Source organism: Capra hircus, chromosome 15, assembly GCF_001704415.2.
Source record: "Capra hircus breed San Clemente chromosome 15, ASM170441v1, whole genome shotgun sequence".
NCBI classification, from domain to species: Eukaryota; Metazoa; Chordata; class Mammalia; order Artiodactyla; family Bovidae; genus Capra; species Capra hircus.
In genome coordinates this window covers 44,071,669-44,097,794 of record NC_030822.1, presented here as the reverse complement: position 1 = coordinate 44,097,794, position 26,126 = coordinate 44,071,669, and the positions used below count along the sequence as shown (strand labels likewise).

The window sequence follows — 26,126 nt, the reverse complement described above, 5'->3', positions numbered from 1 at the left end:
TGGGCTGCCGTCTGTGGGGTTGCACAGAGTTGGACACGACTGATGTGACTTAGCAGCAGCAGCGTATCCCATAAGCTGACATCTGTCTTTAAGAATGTGTTTGAAAGCAAGTGTTCCTGAATTAAGTTGAAACCTAAATGTTTTCTTCTCCAGGTCTGTCATGCTAATCCATCAGAAAGGGCTCGTTTCATTCGCTGCATCTATAACTTACTACAGTCATCTAGCCCTGCTGTAAAGTACGAAGCTGCTGGAACATTAGTAACCCTCTCTAGTGCACCCACTGCCATCAAGGTACTGTCCTTTTTTGTGTGTCTGTGTGCCAGTTAGATGATAGACATGCTGTCTTCTCACTTGATGTAGTAACCTTACAATCAACTACAAATTTTAGAAAATTCTTTGATTTCCAATGTAGTCCAACCTTCTTTTCTTACTTTCTGCTTTCATATGTATATAAAGAGTAAAAGTGACAGAATAGCAGTATTTGTAGTTTCTGGAGCATGATACTGGTATTTTAAGATCTCTACCCCATACTTCAGTTACATTAAGAACTAGATCTGGGGAAATGGATGCTGAATCCTAAATAATGTACCCTAAAACAGTTCCAGTGAATGTTTTCGATAATGAAATATTTTAATATACTGTCAAGACTATGTGAGGAACCCTACTCTATTCATAGAATGAATTATTGTAGAAAACCAGATTGTATAAATAGGGGAATTTAGTGCTTTTACCACCAATACTTAAAAAATTCTTTTTTAATGTGTTATTTTGAAATAATTTTAAACTTACAGAAAAGTTGCAAAAATAGGTCAAAGTTCCCATTACCCTTCACCCAGCTTCCCATGATGTTCATGTCTTGCATAACAATTGTGTAGCTGTCAAAGTTAAAATTGTCATTGGAACAATATTGTTAACTAAACTATCGACTTTATTCAGATTTCATCAGTTATCCTACTAAAGTTCATTCTCTGTCCCAGAATTCAGTCTAGGATCCCATGTAACACTAAGTTATCATGTGTCCGTGTCCTTCTAGTCTGGGATAGTTCCTCAGCCTTCCTTGTTTTTCATGACATTGATACTTGTGAAGAGTACTGGGTCAGTTTGTTTGTAAAATATCTCTTAATTTTGGTTTGTCTGGCATTTTCTCCTCATTAGTTTAATGTGCAAATATTTTAGGGAAGTACCACAGAAGTGGTACACCATTCTCAGTGTATCCTATCCTACGTGATGCTGATATACCTTATTACTGGTGGTGTTAAACTTGATCATTCAGTTAAGGTGGTCTCTGTCAGATTTCTCTACTGTTGACTTACGATTTTTCCTTTTGTAATCAGTAAATATTTTGAGAACATACTTAGAAGCTCTGCAAATATCCTGTTTCTCCTCAGACTTATACCCAACTAATTTAGGCACATATCAGTAGATCTTTTCTATAGCAGTTTCTATTATGATATTCTAATGGTGATTTTTTGTTACCCTCATTTTACACTTACTATTTGGAGTTCTGCAGGGAGGAGCTGTCCCTTCTCCTTCATTATTTCTTCCCTTCCTCCCTCTCTCCTTTCCTTCTTTCCTTCCTTTTCTTCTTTATATCATTATGGATGTTTTATGCTGTGGATTATAATCCAATATTATTATTTTGTTGATCAGATTGTCCTAGCTTTAGTCATTAGGAGCTCTTTCAGATTTGCTTCTTTGCCCTTTGCTTTTAATGACTCAGAGCCATCTTTATATTCTTGATTTTTTCTGTTCTGTAATGCAAGTGGGTTAGAGTTTGTACCTAAACTTAAAAGTTGCTTAGTAGCCAAACTGTTGGGGATTCTCTATCTGCTTTTTTCTGCCTTGTTCCTTAGGTTCAGCCCTTAATTTTTGGCTGTTAATGAGGGTTTCTGGCTGTAACAACCTCTTCTCATCCTTTTAATTTGTGGTGCTTCCAATTTTTTGTAATTAAAAAAAAAAAGAAATTTGTTAAAACTTGGGTAGTAGAGGGACACATTCCTCTGAGAAAAATGCATAAATTTTCAGTGCAGGATAGTGAATGTATTTTGGCTTCTTGGAGGCTTTACTTATTTAAAGATTCTGTGTTTAAGATAGATGAATGTGTTCTTAAAATATATTTCTTTTTTTTACATAGGCTGCTGCTCAGTGTTACATTGATTTAATTATTAAGGAGAGTGACAACAATGTAAAGCTTATAGTTCTAGATCGATTGATAGAATTAAAAGAACATCCTGCTCATGAACGAGTACTACAGGTAAATATTTCTGAAACAGAGAAATCCTAAATAGAATCTTCTTTCAAATTGAAATAATTCCCAATACTTTTCATCTTGGTTAGCTTAAATGCTTGGAGATTTGGTGGTTTAAATTTTGGTCAACTAAGGTATAACTCCTGAAGCAGCGTAGCCTTTTGGGGTATTGTTGTTGTTATTAAAAATAATTTCTAACATGAATTAATGTGTTACCTTTTATCTTTTCTGTTTGTACTGCACTTGATGTACTTACAAGTAGAGATGTATTTGTTTTAGTTTTAATTTACATTTTTTGCAAAGTAATTAACACCAACGGAGAATGAAAGATTATTAGATTCTAGAAAATTATCAATATACCTGTTTAATCTGTGACAATGATTATTATAAAACTAAAGCCCCATGATAAAAATAAAGCTACGTTCAATGCTGATCCTGGATCAGTAACAACAAAAACATTTTCTATAAAGGACATTATTGGGAAAGTTGGGAAAATGTGAATGCAAACTCTGTATTAGTTAATAGTATCATTAATCAGTGTTAAGTTCTCTAAATTTGATAATTGTGTTATATACAAAATTTTTCTTACTCTTGGGTATACAGTGAAACATTTCGGAGTATAGAGAATAAGACACAGCAAATGTGGTGAGATATTAACAACTGGTATATATAAGTAATGGTTATAGAGGATTTTATCCTTAAAAATTTTAGAACATTTTTATCAGAATTTTAAAAAAATATAAAGTTTTAAAGAAGTGAAATATTTTATTTTGCTATATTTAAAAACACTTGCTATAGAATTTTAAGTATGCTTCTTTAAAATATTAGTTTCCTGCAGAGCCAAAATAACATTATCGCACTTAACAAAATTGTTAATGAATCATCCAATTTTCCCAGATATTCCTAAAACACTCTTTTGGTTTGATTTTTCCTATTTATAGCCATACATCACACTTGGTTGTGATATATGTAATTGTGATGTGTGGTTCCTTGAGTCTCTTAATTTGAACAGTATCATTTTTTCAGAACACTGACTTGTTTGAGAGACTCCTCCTGGATGTATCTGGTTACTTTTTTTGGTGTCATTTAGCTTGTTGCTCTGATTTCTATATTTCCTATAAACTGCACGTTTGAGCTAAAGCTTGACAGAGTAAACGTGTTCAGTTTGAATGCATCATATGTGATACTACATACTTCATGTTGCCTTACATCAGGCAACTCAAATTATCTGTTTTGTCCAACAGTAGTGATTTTATTATTGATCAGAGAATTAAGGTCATGATAGAACCCTCTATTCTACAGTTAAGATTTTCTTCTTGTGACCAGAAATACTGATATTAATTCTAGATTATTTCTATTCTTTTTTAGGATCTGGTTATGGACATCCTAAGAGTATTGAGCACACCAGACTTAGAAGTACGCAAGAAGACTCTGCAGTTAGCACTGGATCTTGTCTCCTCTAGGAATGTTGAAGAGGTAAAACAAAATTCTGACAGCACTTTGTAAGCTGTCAAGTCAAACATGATGTCATTCTCACTTATTTTTGCTTTGTTCTACAGCTGGTTATTGTCCTTAAGAAGGAAGTAATTAAAACAAATAATGTGTCAGAGCATGAAGATACTGACAAATACAGACAACTACTTGTGCGAACATTGCATTCCTGTTCTGTCCGATTTCCAGATATGGCTGCAAATGTTATTCCTGTGGTATGTAATCCCAGTGATCTTAATCTTGAAATTCTCTAAAAATAAAAATTAGGAAATTTTAGTTATTTGACAGTTAAATTCTGGAAATCTCAGCTCTTTGTAATCACTAAATCTCATAGTAAGAAGAGATCTTTATGTCTGCTACTAAGCTCAAAAGGATAAGGACTTTGACTTCTTTCTCTCATATCTTCACTGAAAAAACAACAACAAAAATAATGACGAATATACCTCCATATACTATTATAACTAATGTTTGTTGGTGGTGGTTTAGTTGATAAGTCGTGTCCGACTCTTGTGACCCCATGGACTGTCTGCCAGGTTCCTTTGTCTATGGGATTCTCCAGGTAAGAGTACTGAAGTGGGTTGCTGTTTCCTTCTCTAGGGGACCTTCCCAACCCAGGGATCAAACCCAGGTCTCCTGCATTGTAGGCAGATTCTTAACCAGCTGAGCTATGAGTGAAACCCTTAATGTTTGTTAGTATTACCTATAGTAAAATATTCTGTGTATATAAATCAATCAGTAGGGCAAATAAGTTTCTTTCAGATAATCAATAATTTTCTCTCTTAAATTTGAAGGATTAGTTAGAGGAAAAATTAGCATACCAAGAATGTTTTGCTTTCTGTCATTGTCAGACAAATGAGGTATGTTATTGTAATTTGAAATTTTGACTTTGAGCTCTCAATTTTCTCTGAAATGATTTTACTTTTGGTTACAACTTTGTGTCTCCAGTTAATTTATTTTGAATTGTGGGTTTCCAGCTTCAGTTTTTGTTTTATTTTGGCTATGCTGGGCCTTTGTTGCTGCGCATGGGTTTTCTCTAGTTGCAGTGAGCAGGGGCTACTCTAGTCGTGGTGTGCAGGCTTCTCATTGCAGTGGCTTCTCTTGTCGCAGCACAGACTCTAGGGTGATGGGCCTCAGTAGTTGCGGGGCACGGGCTTGGTTGCTCCAAGGCATGTGGATCTTCCTGGACCCCTGGACCAGGAATCAAACCTGTGTCTCCTATGTGGACAGGTGGATTCTTATCCACTGGACTAGCAGGGAAGTCCTCTAGCTTCAATTTTATTATGTGTTTTGTAATAAACTTCGCTGCATGTAAACTGAAAAGTCATCATCCCTTTGTTTACATAATGGTACTTGTCTCTCAACTTATATTTTGCTGTGTATTTGGAAAGTATTAATTATTTTCTTTGTAAACTTGTTCAGTTTATTTATTAACCTTAGGTAATAGGTAATTTTCTTTCTGAAAATGTGTAATTGTTATCCCTTCTTTTTTTTTATCTTTTAGTTAATGGAATTTCTCAGTGACAGTAATGAAGCAGCAGCTGCAGATGTCTTGGAATTTGTTCGTGAAGCCATTCAGCGCTTTGATAATCTGAGAATGCTTATTGTTGAGAAGATGCTTGAAGTCTTTCATGCTATCAAATCTGTCAAGTACGTTTGAAATCTGTTTAAATGTAAAGTTAAGTAAGCATTTTACCAATTTCTGTCTTTAAGGGTAAGTTGATAGAAAATATGACAGGAGAGCTGTCTTAAAACAGTTAAGACAAAATGAAACAAAATAAATGTCAGAAACAGGTCACCCCTACTCTCACCCTTAGTGAATCCATAATCTATCAGCAAAAAAATTTTTGGTAGGTAGGTATGATTTAGGTAGGTTTCTCCATTCTCATCTCCTCTAAAGCATCATAAATTCTAAAATGACTAAGAAACATATTTTTATTTATTTGTTTTTTTATGTACCTTGACCAAGTGGGTTTATTACAGAGATGCAAGACTAGTTAAAAAAATTCAATCTATGTAATCCGCCATATTAACAAGGGAAAGAATTACCCCCAACCTGTACCCCATGCACATACAAGCAAAACTATTAGAGCTAATAAATGAGCTCAAGATTGCAGCTTACAAAATCACTATTAAGTATCAATTGCATTTTATACACTTGCAAGGAATAATCTGATAAGGCAAATTTTTTAAAAGGTACTATTTTGGGATACCATCATTATTTATATTCCCTCTTTAGCATTTACTGAAGTGGAGCATTGAAAATAATAGCCTAAATCTGTAATGTTTCCCTTCAGATAGTCTTTGCTAGTGAGAAAGGACTATTGCAGCTGAGTTTGCTTCATTTAAATCATCTGATGGATTGTAGTAGACTTGCCTTACATCTGCCTGTATAGAAAAGAAGGGAGTATAATATTGGTTTTATGATATGAAAATGTATTGAGATTTATGGAAGTGAGAAAGATTTGTTTCTTTCTGGAAAAATAAAAATCATGTCAAAGTTTAGCTTTTGGCAGCCATAACCTCTTAGGGTTTCAATTTCTAGAATTTTTTTTGAAATAAATTTAATGAAAATCTTAGGGAAAATCTTAGGGAAAAGACTTAATTTACTACAACATTTTTAACTAGAAAATTGTTGCTTGCTTTATTTGAGGTTTTTTTCTGTAGTTTTGATTCTCTGCATTCCTTCCTTTTTCACTGGTCTATTTGGCACCCCTGCCTCTTCAGTGAATTACTTGTTATATAAAAATAATACATACTTTTAATAGTGGTAGGTTATAAAATCAAATTTACTTGAAATTCTGTCCGAAATGAAAGACAACACATTTCTAGGAAACATTTAGGTATTTTATTTTTTAACCTCCTGGGTTTACCAGTTGTAGAATGTTCCTAAATAAAAAACACTTACTTTCCTTTTAATTCTTGTGACTTCAGGAGAGAATCAAAGAAACTTAGTGTCTTGTTATATTCTTTCTTCACATTTCATCCATAGTCCCTTGGAACTGCAGAATATTTTTTTCTTCCTTAAGCTTAAACTCACAAAAAAAGACCACTGCTTCAAGATTTGTTGGCCGAGTCAGTTCTTCATAGCTTGTATTCTTGCCTTAGGATTTACCGAGGAGCATTGTGGATCTTGGGAGAATACTGTAGTACCAAGGAAGACATTCAGAGTGTGATGACTGAGGTCCGCAGGTCCCTTGGGGAGGTATGTTTTACTTTAATATATGCTACTTTATGCAGTGATTTTTATTTTAGTAAATCTGACTTTTATGTGGTGATTTACTTTTGTGTTTTTATTTAATAGTGTTTGGGCTAAAGAACACTGAAAAAAATTTTAATTACTCAGATAATTAAGCCTCTGGTCAATGGGAAATTAAGGGAGTTGCCCTCCTCTGCATTGATAACATGTGTTCTTTTATCTGTATTATTTACCATTCTGGGTAAGATTTTATTTGAACAAAAGGTTATATATTTTAAAAAGGAAAAAGAATTGTAAAACTGCTTAATCCTCTGTATTATAAAAAAAAGAATTCTTGTAAGAACAGGGCAAACTTTAGAACACCTATTTATATACTAAAACTGGCAGCATTTTCCTCATCTAAACAAGCCCATATAGTAGAATAGAAAGAACAGTTCTTGTTAGAAACCTGGATTCCAGTCTTGCTTCTGCCAGTAATAACTCCAGGACTTTGGATATAATTTCCTTAACCTGACTGGACATCAGGTTTTTCATCTGTATAATAAAGGAGTCGGTAGATAATGATTGACGACTCTTGGAGCTCATAAATTAGATGATAGACTGGTATTAAGAAATAAATACATAGTATCTACTTGGTTTAAAAGAGAGGAAGGAAGTTGGGTGACTTCCTTGGCAGTCCAGTGGTTAAGACTCCACAGTTCCTATGCAGGGAGTGCAGGTTTGATCCCTGATGGGGAAACCAAGATCCCATATGTCATGTGGCCAAAAAAAAAAAATTAAAAGAGGAGGTTGGTAAATCTGACTACATACACATAAGTCAGATTTATTTCATTTTGTGGAAGAATGGGTGCTGGTTTTGATTAGTATTTCAACGAAAGTGAGGGAGAAGAGGAATAAGGCTTAGTTACTGTCCTAAGCGTTTTCCTTTTCAGTAACTTATATGTAGAGAATTAAGATTTCTGTTTAACAGATTAAGAAACTGAGGTTTCAAAGTAGTTTTAATTAATTTGCCCTGAAGCCTTAGACAGTGAAGAATCTGTCTGCACTGTGGAAGACCTGAGTTGGATCCCTGGTTTGAGAAGATCCCCTGGAGAAGGGAGAGGCTACCCGCTTCAGTATTCTTGCCTGGAGAATTCCATGGACAGAGGAGCCTGGCGGGCTACATACAGTCCATGGAGTCGCAAAGGGTTGGACATGGCTGAGTGACTAATACATTCTACACGTACAACTAAAAGTAGCATCCAACTCCAAAGCCCCTTTCCTCACTACATTATTCTGAGGAGGAAGGAAAATTGGAAGCAGAGTCCCAAGTTCCAAAAAACCCCATTGAGGAAATAGTTCTATAGAGAACTATAGAAATTATTGAATATTTAAATATGTTTGGCTTCCTACTGATATTTGATATTTCCATTTGATTTTTAGATCCCAATTGTAGAGTCAGAGATTAAAAAAGAAGCTGGTGAATTGAAACCTGAAGAAGAAATAACTGTGGGACCAGTTCAGAAGTTGGTAACTGAGATGGGCACCTATGCAACTCAGAGTGCCCTTAGCAGTTCTAGACCAACCAAGAAAGAGGAAGAAAGGTAATTTGCAGCACCTGGGACCTGCGAGCTGTACTTCTGTGTATAAAACAGTCAGAGGATTTCTTTCTCTTATTAGTTTGCTCTTTTGACCCAGATAGAAATCTTCACTATTTAAGATACTTGGAAGGAAAAGGATGTTTAAGTTTCTTCCAGAAATTGTGTTAATAGTTTTAATTCTCTGCTCCTAATATATATTCTCATTGAACTATGTTCTATTTAAGATTACTTTACTCACATAGAAAATACTAAGTGAAGGTAACTAATGACATTTCAGTTTTATTTCCAAATAACATTTGGAAATTACGTTACCACTATCCCTCTCCAGAACTTTTTCATCATCCCAAACTGAAATTTCAAGATTTTGCACTTCTAATTGATGGAATAAAATTTTTATGTTTTCCTCCATATTTGCTCTCCACTTATATAGTGAAGATGATGAAAATTTTGATGATGTCTAAAATTTTAATGGTTACTATGTATTAGGCATTGTACTAAATAAATAGCTTGTCTCTGATAGTCTTTGACAGTATCCTGTTGATTAGCCACATTTCATACAGGAGGAATTTGAGGTTTAAAGAGGTTTGGAACTACCCAAAGGGATGCAGTAAATGAATATACACCTTTAACTGTTTTCTCTTTATTTATTTAGCTCTTTTAACATTGCAGATGTGTTACAGCCATGTATTTTTTTTAATCTTTTTCCTTTTTTATTCTGAGAGGTAAAGAAGGAGCTAGTTGAGATCTTTATCATCGAAGGGTGGCAGTGAGAGTATGAAATAGGCTTCCTTGAGTCATTTATACAAAAGCTACATGCTGCTTAAGAAGTTGGTGGGTTTCATTTGCCTTGATTGCTTTGCAGACCTCCCCTAAGAGGATTCCTTCTGGATGGAGATTTCTTTGTTGCTGCCTCCCTTGCCACAACTCTGACCAAGATTGCCTTGCGCTATGTGGCTTTGGTTCAGGAGAAGAAAAAGCAAAATGTAAGTTCATTTATTCTACATTTACCTAACATGAATATTGAGTGCCTGCTATATGCATTGAACAGTGAGGACCCAAAAGTGAATGAATGCTAAATTCCTATCATAAAAGAGCTTATGCTTTAATTGGGGAAATGAACACAGTAATATAATGAAATATATGTATATAATATAATGATTGTAAAATTGACATAGTAATGTAATAACAACACAGTATGATTAGTCCATTGGAAGTGATACACGGGTTTATGAAGTTATTTCTGATTGCTGGGATTAGTCAAAGCCCAGTGAAGGAAATGCCTGTCTCTCCAGCATCTTCATCCTGCTAGTCATTGTCTGTTTTATCCTAGAAATGCCTCTTAAATATATTCCCATTTTTGCAGTTCATACCTTCTTCATGGCTTCTGACTATTCTGACTGTATACTCATTTACAATAATGTACTGTCGTTCTACCCAACCCCTACTGCCATCCTTTATGTTATTGTCCTATATTTTATTTCTGCGTGTCATTTAATCAGCCCTGTGATGCATAATTATTATTTTTGCTTTAAATAGTTATCTTTTATGTATATATGTACCATTTCTTTCCCTTTTCTTATTTACCTAGTGACCAAACTCATGCTGGGAAGGGATATACTTAGCAAGTTTTAAGTAGTTGAGAGTTGGAAACAGGGCACAGTTCAAGTACCTCTTTGGGTGGGTTTTTTTTTTTTTTTTTCATTTTTGCTTTGTTTGCTTTCATATTTTTCTTTCTGGTAAAATACATGTAACACAAAGTTTACCATTTAAACTATTTTTAAGTGTACTGTTCAGTGTTGTGAGTCATTCAAATTGTTAGCCATTACCACTATCCCTGTCCAGAACTTTTTCATCATCCCAAACTGAGAATAACCAGCAAACCATAACCCCATATTCCCTCCGCTAGTCCATGGCTACCACCATTCTGCTTTTCTGCCTCTATAGATTTGCCTGTTCTACACACCTAGTATAAATAGAAGTATACAATATTTGTCCTTCAGCGACAGGCTTATTTCATTTAGCATAATGTTTTCAAGGTTCATTTGAATGATAGCGTTGTCAGAACTTCTTTCTTTTTTCAGGCCATCTAATATTCTGCTGTTACTGTTTATCCATTCATTCATTATTAATAGTCAATTTTCTTCTAAATACTTTTTAATGAGAAAAAAGTTATACTTAAGTGTTTTTAATTTTTTGTATACATGCAGATTTCTATCTGATATTTTCTTCCTGCCTGAAGAAGTTGATTATTCTTATAATGCAGGTCTGCTGATGATGAATTCTCTCAGCTTTCATTTGCCTGAAAAAAAATCTTTGCTTTCATTAAAAAAAAATCACTTTTGGTAAAACTGAGTGTTTTTTATTTTATTTTTATTCATATCTTTTTTCACATTGCTAAAATAAGGAGTGATGTAATGAAGGTTAATGAGAAAAAAATCAGTCATGGTTAAAACACTGAAGTACAAATCTTATTAATATTGTAGTGGAGATAGAATCATCAAAAAATAGGATTACATTCAGTTCAGTTCAGGTCAATGAAAACCTTTCCTCAGAGTTTATTATGACTTTTATCTTTGAAACACTTTTTCCCTAGTAGTGATCATTTTGTGTTTTACCATATTGTAGTTTCATTTAACTTTATAACATTTTCCCAATGCTCTTCTAAACCCTTCCTAATCATAATAATATTCAATAGCTCCATAATAATCCATTAGATTCTTTCATGTAGTCAAACCTGCATATAAGATGACACTTTATTTTTAGATTAGGGATTTTTGAAGGATTTTTTTTAAAATGTCCATCGTATAGCTTTCCTCATAAATCCATAAATAAGATTCAGAAGATCAGGTAAATTACAAGATGTTTTATCTCTTGTTAATCAATTACTTTTATTTATGAGGAGTAACTTACTTTGTAATTCTCTGAGGGCCCTTATTTATTTATTTAGGTCTCGTCTGTTCTTTAAATTATGCTTCTTAAAAATCTCCAACATTTTATGTCTTGGTTCTGCAAGTTGGGAGAGCATTTGCTGGAATCTGTTTAAGAGAACCAGCTTTCTGGTAACATACTAATTCAAGAAATTTGCCACCTTTGGTACAAGGCAGAAGGAAGTTTGGTTGTTCATCACCGTGCTGTCTTGGCTTTCCTTCATTTATGCCTTTTCCAACACGCTTCATTTCTTAATTTAGATCTGACTTTCTCTCTGGTATCATACACCTTTTGCCTAAAGAATTTGCTCTAACTTCTCTTGTAGTGCAGATCTGTTGACAGTTAATTCTTTAGGTTTTTGTTTGTCTGAAAAAGCCCTTATTTCTCCTTCAGTTTTGAAAGATATCTTTGTAGGTATAGCATTCTAGGTTGACAGTTTTTTCTTTTAGCGCTGTAAAGATGTTGCTTCATTGTCCTCTGGCTTTCCATACTATCAAGATGTTGCTCTTGTGCCTCTTTGTGGAGTGTGTCCTGTTTTCCTCCAGCTGGTTTTGGGTTTTCTCCTTATCACTATAATTAGAATTTCAGGCTTCAGTCATTTGATTAGGAAATGCTTTAGTGTGCTTTTCTTTATGTTTCCTTTGCTTATGGTTCATTGAGCTTCTTGAATATGTAGTTTTATAATTTTTATCAAATGTGAGAAATTTTTGGTTATTATTTCTTTAGCTACTTTTCTCTGTCTCCCCTTCTCTTTCCTTCTGGAGACCATATCTGGACACAAAGGATTATTAGATTTATTCTTCCCCAGGCTTCTGATAATTTTTTCATATATGTATGCTGATCACAATGTGTAGATACATTTACATCACAATGGTGGAAAACAATATGGAAAACCAAGGGACTGGTCTAGATTAAAAGGAGCTAAAGAGAATAATAATCAAATAAAATGCATGAACCTGATCCTGGATTTTTAAAAAAAAAATCTTATGACAATTAGTAAGATTTAGTTGAATTTGGAGTGTAGTAGATATAGTTGGGAATTGTTACATTTTTTAGGTGAGATAATGATATTATGATTATCCAGGAAACTGTCCTGAATCAAGAGATGTTTGCTAAAGCACTTATGAAGTAAAGATTCTTGCTTTCATACGTTAAGCCAAAAAAATTGTTGTTGTTGTTTAGTTGCTAAGTCAGAAGTCTGACTCTTTGTGATACCGTGGACCACCAGGCTCCTTGGATTTCCCAGGCTAAAATACTGGAATGGGTTGCCATTTCCTTCTCCAGGGGAACTTCCCCACCCAGAGACTGAATCCACACTCGTGCATTGCAGGCAGATTCTTTACCGTTGAGCCACCTCAGAAGCCCAAGTCAAAAAAGTAAATGTACATATATGGTTAGAGTAAGAACACAGTTTTGGCAGAATATTAACAATTGGTGAAGTGTATCATTCTTGGGCTCCAAAATCAATGCAGACCGTGACTGTAGCCACGCGATTAGAAAGACACTTGCTCCTGAAGAATAGCTATGACACACCTAAACAGTGTATTAAAAAGCAGAGACATCCCTTTGCCAACAAAGGTCCATATAGTCAAAGCTATGATTTTCTGGTAGTTGTGTATAGATGTGAAAGTTGAACCATAAAGAAGACTAAGAGTTGAAGAATTGATGTTTTCGAACTGTGGTGCTGGAGAAGACTCTTGAGAGTCCCTTGGACTGCAAGGAGATCAAACCAGTCAATCCTAAAGGCAATCAACTCAGAATATTCGTTGGAAGGACTGATGCCAAAGCTGAAGCTCCAATACTTTGACCACCTGATGCAAAGAACAAATTGGAAAAGACCCTGATGCTAGGAAAGATTGAGGCAAGAGGAGAAGGGGGCAACAGAGGATGAGATGGTTGGATGGCATCACTGACTCAATGGATATGAGTGAGCAAACTCAGGGAAATAGTGAAAGACAGGGAAGCCTGGCGGGCTGCAGTTCATGGGGTCACACAGAGTCAGACATGACTTGGAGACTGAACAGTAACAAAAAATCATTTTTTTATCTTTCTGAAGTTGGAAAGTATAAGAGAAAATAGAGGAAGAGAAAAAAGTTTTTAAATCTCTGCTCTCTATCAGTTGAGGGTTAATGAAGGTTTTAGAGGGTGGCAGGAAGGAAAAGGGTGTAAAAAATAAAATCTAAAATATTCGGGTTAAGTGATATTAGGTTTAATTTCTTGGATTTTGAGTTATATTAAAGTGACGTTATTGCATTTGGAGAAGCCTGACAATAAATAAACCGTTTCTCTCCTTGTCTAGTCTTTTGTTGCTGAAGCAATGTTGCTCATGGCCACTATCCTACATTTGGGAAAATCCTCTCTTCCTAAGAAGCCAATTACAGACGATGATGTAGATCGAATCTCCTTGTGCCTCAAGGTCTTATCTGAATGTTCACCTTTAATGAATGACATTTTCAATAAGGAATGCAGACAGTCCCTTTCTCACATGTTATCTGCTAAACTTGAAGAAGAAAAATTATCCCAAAAGGTAAGGTATATATATGATAAAGGCATAAAAGTGCTTTGTGTTCTTTGTTGTTGATTTTTCAGTTCTCATATGTGAGGAGTGTCTATGTTGAAGGCCTCCAAAAATTATCGTTTTTTCCAAATTAAAGAGAGTTGGTATATTGTTTTTGCAACACAGAAAGAATCTGAAAAAAGGAATGTGACAGTACAGCCTGATGACCCCATTTCCTTCATGCAACTAACTGCAAAGAATGAAATGAACTGCAAGGAAGATCAGTTTCAGCTGAGTTTGCTGGCAGCAATGGGTAACACACAGAGAAAAGAAGCCGCAGATCCCCTAGCATCTAAACTTAACAAGGTAACGATATACCAAATACACCAGTGGGTTATTTAAATTTGCTGCTTTAGAAAGTAATAATCAAAAATTTGTTGGTCCTGCTGTTTATTGTAAAAGAAAAATAACGAGTACAGCATATTTTTTTGTCCTTACTGTGATTGATAGGTTCATTAAACATGAATTGAAACTCGATGGAACCTGATACTTTTCTATATGCTAGTACTATTAGTCCCATGGCTGATTTCATAACTTGTTCCAGTTGTGTGTCAAATTACCGTAAACTAAAACATAGAGCCAAGGGATCCTGAGAGGTTAACTAGAGCTTTTAAAAGGTAAAACACTAGCCTCCTCCCTGACACCCTGCCCTCAGTTTCTCCTGTCCCCTGCTACTTTAAACAGGGCAACTCCACTTTTATATTCTTAGTGTATTGAGTTCCATATAGGATTTCATTAGGAAAAGTATTCTCATCTCTCTCTTTTCTCAAATATTAAATTTACACACCCATGACCTAGTTTAATCCTTCCTCTGTTAGATAAGTAAACAGTCTCAGATTGATTTTGTTGCCCAAGGTAAGATCAGTGGCAGAATAGGAACTACTAAAACACTTTCTCCCTTAAAATTGGTAATTGATATTGACAGTATTACAGTTATAAAATTTTTTCACTTTTGTTTTTTTAAATTGTAAAATTTACATAAAATCAAATTTACCCTCTTAACTTACTTAAAAATATATATATATACATATATATATATATATATATATATCAGTTGATTTGGCTGTGTCAGGTCTTAGTTATGACACTTGCTTAGTTGCCCTGCAACATAAGAGATCTTAGTTGCCTGACCAGGGATCAAACCTTCATCTCCTGCATTGCAGGGTGGATTCTTGACCATTGGACTACCAGAGAAATCCCCTCTTAACCATTTTTAAGTGTCCAGTTCAGTGGCATTAAGTGCATTCACATTATTATGTCACCATCTGTACCATCTATCCCCTGAACTATTTTCATTTTTCAAAACTGAAACTCTGTGCCCATGAAACAATATCTCCCCATTCCCATCTTGCCTCAGCCCTTGGTAGTCGCATTCTACTTTTTATCCCAGTGAATTTGACTATGCCAGGTACCTTATATTAGTGGAATCACAATTTAATCCTTTTGTTACTGGTTTCTTAGTTCATTTAGCCTAATGTTTTCAGGGTGCATCCATTTTGTAACATTTGTCAGAGTTTCCTTTCCTTTCAAGGCTAAATATATACCACATTTTGTTTATCTATTCATCTGCTGATGGACACTTAGGTTGCTTCCACCTTTTGGTTGTTGTGAGTAATCCTGCCGTGAAGGTAGATGTTTGGATATCTCTTTGAGGTCTACTTTTGTTCGTGTTAAACCCAGAAGTGGAATTGCTGGATAGTATAGTGATTCTGCTTTAGTTTTTTGAGGACCGCTGTACTGTTTTACATAGTAGCTGCACTGTTTTACATTCCAGCCTTCAATGCAGAAGGGATTCTGATTTCTCCATATTCTTGCCAACACTTACTTTTTATTTCTATTACAGTAACCATCCTAATGGATATGAAGTGACATCTGGTTTTACTTTTGATTTGCATTTCCCTAGTGATTAGTGATGTTGGGTGTAATGTCTACTCAAGTCCTTTGCGAGTGATTTTAATCTGGTTGATTGTTTTCTGTACGTTGAGTTGTAGGATTTCTTTTTCTATTCTGGATACAGGTCGCTTATCAGATGTATGATTTGCAAATATTTTCTTCCATTCTGTGGCTTGCCTTTTCACTGTGTTAATAATGTTCTTTGATGCACAAAAGTTTGTGATTTTTAATGTAGTCTCATTTACCTATTTTTTTTCTTTTGCTGCCTGTGTTTTTGGTGAAATGTTATGTTTTACATTTTTAAAATATTTACTCTGGATTTTTCTTTTCTTTTTTTTATGGAGTTGCAAAAAGTCGAACACAACTGAGCAACTGAACTGAACTGGATGTTTTTTTAAAAGTTTTGGTAGGGGTACATCTAAAAATTTGTCTTCATGGAATTACAAGAATTTCTTGCTTGTAATTATTTTTCCCGAGTTTGAGTAACAACCAGTGTGTGTATGTGCTGAGGGATTTAACTGAAAATCTATTCAAATCTGTTCAGTTCCTAAGTTGAGATAGTGTTTAATGTACTTGCTGAACATATTTAACATGGTAATGTGTAAGTTTCAGTCACCATGTCTAAATTATAAAACAATTTTATTATACCCATTTCGAATGACTGGTTTAGTCTAAGTACATCTGTTAATCACCTAATATTCCTAGTCATTTGGCTAGGCTATATCTGATTGTCTCAGTCATTTGATTGTTTTTGTTTGACAGGTTACCCAGTTGACAGGTTTCTCAGACCCTGTGTATGCAGAAGCCTATGTTCATGTCAACCAGTATGATATCGTCCTGGATGTACTTGTTGTGAACCAAACCAGTGACACCTTGCAGAACTGCACGTTAGAGTTAGCTACTCTGGGTAAGGAAATTTACCATAAAGGGAGTTTTATTATATGGTAAATCTTGATGACAGGTTGTTAAGAGAAGTGTACAAGTTTTAGTGTAAGAATTCTTTTGAGCCCTTCGTGACATTTTGAATCAAGTCTTAGTTTCTGAGCCTCTGTGATACTTTCTTATGCTTACGTTCTTTGGTACTCCTAGATAGGTTCATTCAATAAGCTTGAGCTAACATATGTCAATTTTTAAAAATATACATAAGAACTGTTTATATTACAGATTTACCAGATAGCTTAGTTAGTTTCAATTGCCTTAGTGCAGAACAAGGTATTTTCTGAGTTCATAACTCAATACATACCCCATGTGTGGCCAAAGTAATACATTATCACATTTAGCAATGTGAGTTTTTTTTCCTTCTTAATAAAGACACATGAATTAGACTTTTTCTGATCATTTACGTATCTGGCTTTGAAGTTGGAAAATTCAAATTGTATATAGGAACAGTGCACTTTCCCTACAAAATTCTATATGACTTAAGCAAGAGTTAAGAGGCTTTAAGAAGTCAAAGGAGAACATAGTTCTGTCCTGTCTTCCTCAGCATAGCTTGAGTCCTACATAAAGAACTAATTCTTTCTTCAGGTTGTTTTATCTTTCTTTATAATGGAGTGTATAGTTTAAGACTTAAGCTTTTTGAAAAGTTTGTATCCATTCACTGAAATAAAATGGTATGCCTAAAACACACCCCCCACATAAGTGAATTTAAATATAGGATTATTCTGAGAAGCCTATTACCTTTTAAAAGAAAATGTGCATATTGATGTGCATAATGGTGCTAAATGATTTTTTTATCCTCATATTTGAATCGTAATCCTTATTTTATTCCTTCTTTTGCCAGAAACTATTGAGCTGTATTTTAAGGTTTTATGATTGGAGAGGTTAATATGTATGTCTTTTTACCACGTCTAAATTTTTTTTCAGGGGACTTGAAACTTGTGGAAAAGCCATCTCCTTTGACTCTTGCTCCTCATGATTTTGCAAATATTAAAGCTAATGTCAAAGTAGCATCAACAGAAAATGGAATAATTTTTGGTAATATAGGTAAGGAATTGTTTTATAGCCTGTGATGTTTGGATGTTTTTATTAAAGAATTTCTGTAATGAGTAGCTGTGTGACATTTCTTGAGGACAGGACTTGAATCCATTCATTTATTGATTTATGGGGCATCTGCTGAGCTATTCAGGGTTGTACTATGTTCTGGATGTACAGAAATGAGAGTCACTGTCCTCAAACTGTCAAGCAAGAGAAGAAGAATAAGTAATATAAAGTTACAATACAGTATGCCAACAACTAGGTTATATACTATGTGCTTTGGGATCATAGGGGGAAGATGCTAACTATGGAAGGCTTTATAAAGGAGGAAGGAATGTTATTAACCGTTGAACTAAGTCTAGAACCGTGCACAGGTGTTTGTTGCCAGGCCACCTAGGGATTAGCTTGCACAAAGGTATTTAGTCAATAAGCTCTCTTTTTTAAAAAAGCAGTTTGTGTGGTAGGAACAAAAAAAATCTCTGTCCTCAGATAGCTTCTAGTTCAGTAAGGGAAAACAAATGCATGAAATAGGTAATGTGCAATACAGAATGTTAAGCGCTGTGACAGAATCCTGTGCTGGGTGAATTGGAAGTCTATGCAGAGATGCGGTTATTTCTCACAGAGTGGTGGGGGGTTGGGAGGAAAGGCTTCGTGGAGGAGCTCAAGTGGGGTTTTGAAAGATCAGTAAGTGATCTACAGACAGAGATTCATTTGAATCAAATGCAAGTAGTTTGATAGACCTGGAGTTGAGAGTGGGGTGGAGCCTGATGGTAGAAAAGAATGAGCTTGAGAAGGTTAGTGACAGCTGTACTATATTTGTCATGCTAAGAATGTCAGACTTGATCCTGGATATAAAGAGGAGCCATTGAGGAATTATTGGTGAATCACATGATTAAATATTTCTGTGGCAGCACTAAAGAAGACTGATTGGAAGAGGCAGGAAGGTTAGCTAGTAGACTTGAAGTAGCCCAGGTGAGAGATGACGGAGAGTTTGAACCAGCACAGTAATGGCCAGGATGAAGAGAAGGGCTGAATATAATAGATATTAAGGGGGTAGAATGTCCAGGACATGGTCACTGATTTAATAGTAGGTGGCTAGAGCAACCCTCAGATTTCCTTCTTGGGTGTGTTGGGTTGGTGTTTATGTTAATCACTGAAATGGAATACAGGAGAGAAGGACAAATTTGAGAGAGATAATAAATTAAACGGTCTTTAAGTTACTGAAGGGCAGTTCGAGATGACCCTGGAACTTGAACAGAAGGTCTAAAGTAGAGATGAATATTCGGTTTTAAACCATAGAAATGGAAGAAATTGCCTATAAAGGGCATAAAGAGTTAGAGAGGGGAGATTTGAAAACTGAATCCAAGAGAACAAGAATATTAAAAGCTGTTCAGAGTTTTTTATTCAGAGCAATATTAAAAGAAGGAGAAGCCTGTAAGGGAAATGTGGTTAGAGAAGTAAGGAAAAATCTTGAAGATGTGTCCAAAGCTACAGATGATCTACAAGAAGCGTCCTTTAGATTGACTATCAGTGATACTAAAACATTGCTTATGGTATATCTTGGGCAGTGGTGGTAGGTTCAGGGCTGCATTGGACTTGGAGAAATAAAGATAGTGAGTGTAGATCACTCTGAGTGTAGGACCTTGGTTTTGATAAGATTGAGAGGGGGCAGTAGCCAGAAAAGAAGTAAAGGATGAGGGAAGATTTTTTTTGAAGATGAGAGAGCCCTGACTATGTTCATAAGCTCTAATGGAAGAAAGTCAGTGTGAAGGTAAAGACATTAAGAGTGAAAGAGGTGATGACTGATGGAGTGAGGTCCTCAAACAAAGCAGGCATCATGGATGGCAGCAAGTATTAACCTTGAAGACAAGAGGCAGCAAAAGTGAGGTGGTGAAAGTTGATAAGTTGATTCAGAGAAAAATACATTTATTTTTAGAAGTGGGGCTGAAAATTAAAGGAACTTATTCTTGGTAAGCTTAGTTTTCTCTAAAAGTAGATACCGTGGGGGAGTGTCAAGAGGAGAGGCTAAAAGGAAGAAAGGTAGGCTCCAGTCAGATTATGACTTTCTACTATGGCAGAAACATATATAGAATCAAACAGTATTGTGTCATTAAGTACTATAACTCAGCAGTATTCAGAAATGTTTGTTAGGCACCTGTTACTACTGTGGGAACACTATTACCTGTATATCTTTCCACAGTGTCTATAACACATTGCAACTGCTATGTAAGCACTCATTGACTGAATCCTGGCCTCTACCACTTAACCAGTTGAGTGACCTTGAGCAACTTAACTTTTCTGTTTTTGTTTCTCTGTAAGATGGAAAGTAATAATACTGTATTGATGGGAATATTAAGTAGGTAATTAATTTGTAAAACAGATAGAATAGAGCCCAGTATATAGTAAGCAAAACTATTTGCTAATATCGTAGTTGTTTTTTAGAAACACGAAAACTTTTAAATTAAAATTTGCCTTTGGTGATTGGGAATCTTTTTAAATTGCAGTTTATGATGTCTCTGGAGCAGCAAGTGACAGAAATTGTGTGGTCCTCAGTGATATTCACATTGACATCATGGACTATATCCAGCCTGCAACTTGCACTGATGCCGAATTCCGTCAGATGTGGGCTGAATTTGAATGGGAAAACAAAGTTAGTCCTTAGATGATTTTCTTAAACTCCTTATCTTTCTTTTTGGCTAGTGTTGAGGGATTCTTTGATAAAATTAATCTCAGATGTGAAAAGCAAACACTTTCAGTATCTGTGCTTACAAATTAGCCTTAACTGGAAAGCATGCAACTGGTGTGGTTAATTCACTGTTGTAAATTGGTGAGAGTAACAGTTCTATTAAGTAATCTAATTGTTCAAGACATTATAAACAATGTTCCATCCCTTGTGTGTATGAATAGAAACTTACCATTGAATCAGTATCCAATAGAAGCTTTGCAGAGTCAGTGGCTTGCTAGCAAACTTTGTTCCTGTGACCCTTGATTTTTATTAAAGCTATTTTATATACAACATGGTGACTGTCTATGAAGTTACCTCTACTCGTAAGTTCTGATACCAGCCTACAGTTTGTTGGATTTTGTAGATGTCATTTACTTTTCGTTGCCCACCCTTTCCCCTTAAGTGCTTGGAAGGAGGTTTTAATATGACACATAAGTGATTGTTTTATCAGCCCTAAGATAAGAAATTCACAACTTTCTCTTTGTTAAAAGTATAATCTCTTGACTTTTTTTTCTCTTCCTCTCTACAGGTGACGGTTAACACAAATATAGTTGATTTAAATGACTATTTACAGCACATATTAAAGTCAACCAACATGAAATGCCTCACTCCAGAGAAGGTAAGATTTGCCTGGGTACTTCTTAAATTTGATACAGAGTAATGATAGATTCTTGGCTTTCTTGTATTTCCTGTAGTATATTGTGTTTTTACTTAGCCTGAGAAAAGCAGTCATTCGGGACTAGTTAGAAAAAAACTATCCCATAGAATATGTGAATCTGCTTACTGCTTTCTGCTGAAATAAGAACAGTACCTGCTTGTCCCTAGAGCAGTGTCCCAACTAAATAGTCAGATTGACTTTTCTTTTCAGTCTTCTCCCTTTCAACTAAAGACTTATTCCAAAGTATACTAGATTATCAAATGTCCATGACCTCTTCTTTTGATTCTGATTTTGGGTCAGAATATATCTAATCAAGTATGGAATTGTTAATATACTCTGATTTTCTGCTCTGTCTGTGTATGTATGAAAAAAAAAGACTAGAGAGAAAGACCAAAAACTGAAACTGAGAATGTAAGGAAGTTTTCTTTATAAAATGTCTGCTGATGTTGCGATACTGCTTTAATCAGTGAAAGAATACTGCCAGACCAAATCAAGTAGGCTTTAATTCATGTTAGTCTATTCAACAGATATTGAGTCTGATAAATATTATATGCCAATACTCTGTGAGCTGCTGGATATACAATAATGAAGACAATAAAAATAGTCTCTTTCTTTATAGAGCTTAAGGTCTGGTGTAGGAGGCAGTCAGACAACTCTAAACAAAGAATATAGAAATGCAAATTAGGATAAATGCTATTTCTTTGATCAGGTTTATCGAGATACAGACACAGTAAAGCTCACACAGTTTATGTGTATAGTTCTGTGAGTATCAACAAGTTCATATAGTCATGTATGAGTAAATGGTGAATAAGCTGCTTTAAGTGGTGATAATTTACCCGTGCTGTTTAGTCTTGCTTAAGTGTAGTTCTCTAGTATTGAGTTTCTCACAAATTTCTTTCAGGCACTTTCTGGTTACTGTGGCTTTATGGCAGCCAACCTCTATGCTCGTTCCATATTTGGAGAAGATGCACTTGCAAATGTTAGCATTGAGAAGCCAATACAACAGGGACCAGAGGCCCCTGTTACTGGCCACATAAGAATCCGTGCAAAGAGTCAGGTAACAGTTGCTTTTTTTGAGATGGTCTCTGAACTGAATAGAAAGAGAAAGAATCTGTGTCTCTCTCATTTCTGTATCTAGTAGCCTCTGGCATACTAGTGTTTTGTGCATTGCCCGTGCTCAGTGGCTCAGTTGTGTCTGACTCTTTGCAACCCTGTGGACTGTAGCCTGCCAGGCTCCTCTGTCCCTGTGATTTTCCAAGCAAGAATACCAGAGTGAGTTGCCATTCCCTTCTCCGGGGGTCTTCCCGACCCACGTTTCCTGCACTGGCAGGTGGATTCTTTACCACTGAGCTACCTGGGATGCCAACCATCTTATGTAAAGTCCATTTAAATATACCAATTTTATATACTTTCATCTCAGTTCTATAAATTTTTATGCCTTTAACCTTTGTTTTCATTTGGGATCCAATCAATCCAATCAACAAGCTTGGTCTTAGAGGGAGGAGTTTTAGAAGTTTGGTTTTTTTTTTTTTCCCCTGTCCATTTTACTGACCTTTGTGTAAAAAGTTCTGGCATCTCCAGAGTGAGGTTGAGCTGAGGAGTCCTGGCCCTTTGGTCTAACTGTTGCCCCAATAATTACTGGTCAAATATCTCAGTGCAAATTTTTGTAGCCTCTTAAATGCATATTTTAAAACTGGGTAAATAGAAAAGACTTGTTTGGCTATTAATATTAGGGACTAGTAGGGGGTCCTTTTTGGCCCATTTAACCTTAGGTAATACATAATATCAAATCTTGTTTTAATCACATAAATGCCCGTTTTATTTATCCCATTTTAAATAACCATCTAAAGATTTCTTTATTCTTGTGAAATAACTCCTCCTAAAAAAAAAAAAACTTCTACCTTGTTGGAAATTATAGCCAGTCTTTCCTTACAGACTTTTACTGTTGACACTAGATGCTTATATATATGTATGTATATACAGTATTTATATTTATATTTTATATTTATGATATATATAAATTTTATATTTATAACAATATTTTATATCTATAATATATACTATTTTAATATTTCTAATAATTATATATAATATATATGCAGCTAATGCAACATCACACTGGCTCAGACAGTAAAGAATCTGCCTGCAATACAGGAGACCTGGGTTCGATCCCTGAGTCAGGAAGATCCCCTACAGGAGGGCATGGCAGCCCACTCCAGTATTCTTGCCTGGAGAATCCCCATGGACAGATGAGCCTGGTGGGCCATAATCCATGGGGTCACAAAGAGTTGGACACAACTGAGCAACTAAGCACACACACATATATATAATAATCATACTTGGTAAAGAATCCACCCGCAATGCAGGAAACCGTGGTTTGATTCCTGGGTTGAGAAGATCTGCTGGAGAAGGGATAGGCTACCCACTTCAGTATTCTTGGGCTTCCCTGGTGACTCAGCTGGTAAAGAAGCTGCCTGCAGTGCAGGAGACCTGGATTTGATCCCTGGATTGGGAAGATGAGAAGGGAAAGGCTACCCACTCCCGTATTCTGGCTGGGAGAATTCCATGGACTATATAGTCCATGGGGGTCACAAAGAGTCAGACATGACTGAGCAGCTTCCGCTTTCACTTTTCACTCTTGAAATATAACTCCTTCCTTTAATAAATGGCCCACCTTTTGGGTCTGTCTTTCTGGTTTATTTGCAATCAGATTAATTCCTATGGAGTGTTTCTGAATGTATTCTTTAGTTTTTTGAAATCTAGTGACTCTATAAATCTAGCACTACAAGTACTTAACCAAGTAGAGTTTTGTTGAGTCTATTTTGTACGTCTTAGTGTCAGTGTTGATGTGGTATCTTTGAATGGGGGCTTGGTAAGATGGAATAACCTACTGATTACATATAGTTTTAATAATTATGTATAAACATCTTCATTCTTTCTTACAGGGAATGGCCTTAAGCCTTGGAGATAAAATCAACTTGTCTCAGAAGAAAAATAGTATATAAGAATAAACAAAAGTCTTTGCAGCTTTACAGTTAAAATTTAGGTATGGGCTTACTGGACTCAACATCTTTTGTACTCTTTTTGTGCTTTGTGTTATATAGAATCTGAGTTCATGCTAAATGCATTCCAGCCAATAATTTATAGCCTTTCCCTTAAATCAAGATTGATTTTAAAATTATAGTTTGTCTTTTGTCTTAACAGTTTTGAATGCTGTCTTCAAAGTATATAATGTTTCTCACATGTATCAAGACCATTTTCACAGTACAATAAACAGATCTATTCCTAAGTCTTTTGTTGTTTTATGAATAAATGTATAATTACATAATTTTAGTTAGGTAACAATGAATTTCTTTTAGTTGCATTATAGATCTCTATTATAAATTTAAATTGCTGTTTGAGTTGTGAATATATGTGATATGAAATGAGATAGACCTTGATTTACTTAATTAATGGTTACTGATTTAATATTCTGACATCATTGTATCCAAAAATGCCTCATCATGTTCTAAAGGGCTCTTCTTTGAAATTTAGGTCCTAGAAGAAAGTATCAAATATCTTGAGAAAACAGATCCATGTTCATTTTATCTTTTAATTAATTTTATTGGCGTATAATTGATTTACAATGTTGTGTTAGTTTCTGCTGTACAACAAAGTGAATCAGCTTTATGTGTACATATATCCCCTTTTTCTTAAGATTTCCTTCCCATTTAAGTCACCACAGAGCATTGAATAGAGTTTCTTGTGCTATACAGTAGGTACTCATTAGTTGTCTATTTATACATAGTAGTCTATATATATATATTCTAATCTCTCCATACTCCCACTCCCCTCTTCCCCGTTGGTATCCATATGTTTGTTCTTTACATCTGTATGTCTATTTCTGCTTTGCAAATAGGTTCATCTGTAAAAATTTTTCTAGACTCCACATATAAGTGACGTTATATGATATTTATTTTTCTGGCGTCACTGTATATGACAGTCTCTGGGTCCATCCATGTCTCTGAAAGTGGCACAGTTCTGTTCCTTTTCATGGCTCGTGTTCCACTGTATATATGTATCACATATTTCTTATCCGTTCCTCTGTTGATGAGCGTTTAGGTTGCTTCCATGTCCTGGCTATTGTCAATAGTGCTGCAGTGAACTTTAGGGTGCATATATAGTTCTAAATTATTGTTTTCTCCTGGTATATGTCCAGGAGTGGGATTGCTGGGTCATGTAGTAGTTCTGTTTTTAGTTTTTTGAGGAATGTCCATACTGTTCTCCGAAGTGGCTGTACCAACCTACACTGCCACCAACAGTGTGGGAGGGTTCCCTTTTCGCCATACCCTCTGCAGCATTTGTTTGTGGATTTTTTGATAATGGCCATTCTGAGCAGATGAGGCGATGACCTCACTGTAGTTTTGATTTGCATTTCTTTAATGATTAGTGATGTTGAGTGGACCTTTTTTTCATGTGTTTGGTGTCCATCTGTATCCATCTTCATTTTAAAGAGTTTTATAAACTGACTAGACATACTATTCTTAATTATTCTGAATCATAATGAAAAGTAGATAATCTAAAATAGAGTTTTAATCTTCACATTTAGCTTTGGGTGTTCCTTTATGTTTGTTAGGAATTAAGTTGATTCCAGCCAGCCAGTTACTGAAGGTGCACTGGGAGCATCCAACTCCAGAGGATTCAGAAAGCTGTCCTGTTTTCCCTGTTGCCTCTGTGTCTCACCGTCTCCTCCCCTTTTCCTCACTTTATGCCAGGGCTGGGCACCATCCCCAGGATGATTCTAAATGCCTTTGTGAGCTGAGCTGAGTTCCCTCAGGTCAGATTGTGCTGTACTTTTGGCCATCGCTTTCCTTGGGGATGACTGAGGTAGTCTGCT

At 35.4% G+C, this 26,126-nt stretch overlaps 1 protein-coding gene across 1 annotated transcript in view; it reads left to right on the top strand.

Annotated features, from left to right (window-relative positions):
• COPB1 (coatomer protein complex subunit beta 1) overlaps positions 1–24,539 on the top strand; it is a 34,293-nt gene extending 9,754 nt beyond the window's left edge. Inside the window, exons 7-22 of the mRNA XM_005689593.3 lie at positions 154–291; positions 2,135–2,254; positions 3,617–3,724; positions 3,808–3,954; positions 5,241–5,386; positions 6,845–6,941; positions 8,358–8,518; positions 9,378–9,498; positions 13,743–13,970; positions 14,127–14,306; positions 16,656–16,800; positions 17,757–17,876; positions 20,372–20,517; positions 21,122–21,211; positions 22,152–22,307; positions 24,196–24,539. Of these exons, the coding sequence (XP_005689650.1) occupies positions 154–291; positions 2,135–2,254; positions 3,617–3,724; positions 3,808–3,954; positions 5,241–5,386; positions 6,845–6,941; positions 8,358–8,518; positions 9,378–9,498; positions 13,743–13,970; positions 14,127–14,306; positions 16,656–16,800; positions 17,757–17,876; positions 20,372–20,517; positions 21,122–21,211; positions 22,152–22,307; positions 24,196–24,255 (2,163 nt within the window). The 3' untranslated portion in view covers positions 24,256–24,539. The remainder of the gene's footprint in view (positions 1–153; positions 292–2,134; positions 2,255–3,616; positions 3,725–3,807; positions 3,955–5,240; positions 5,387–6,844; positions 6,942–8,357; positions 8,519–9,377; positions 9,499–13,742; positions 13,971–14,126; positions 14,307–16,655; positions 16,801–17,756; positions 17,877–20,371; positions 20,518–21,121; positions 21,212–22,151; positions 22,308–24,195) is intronic.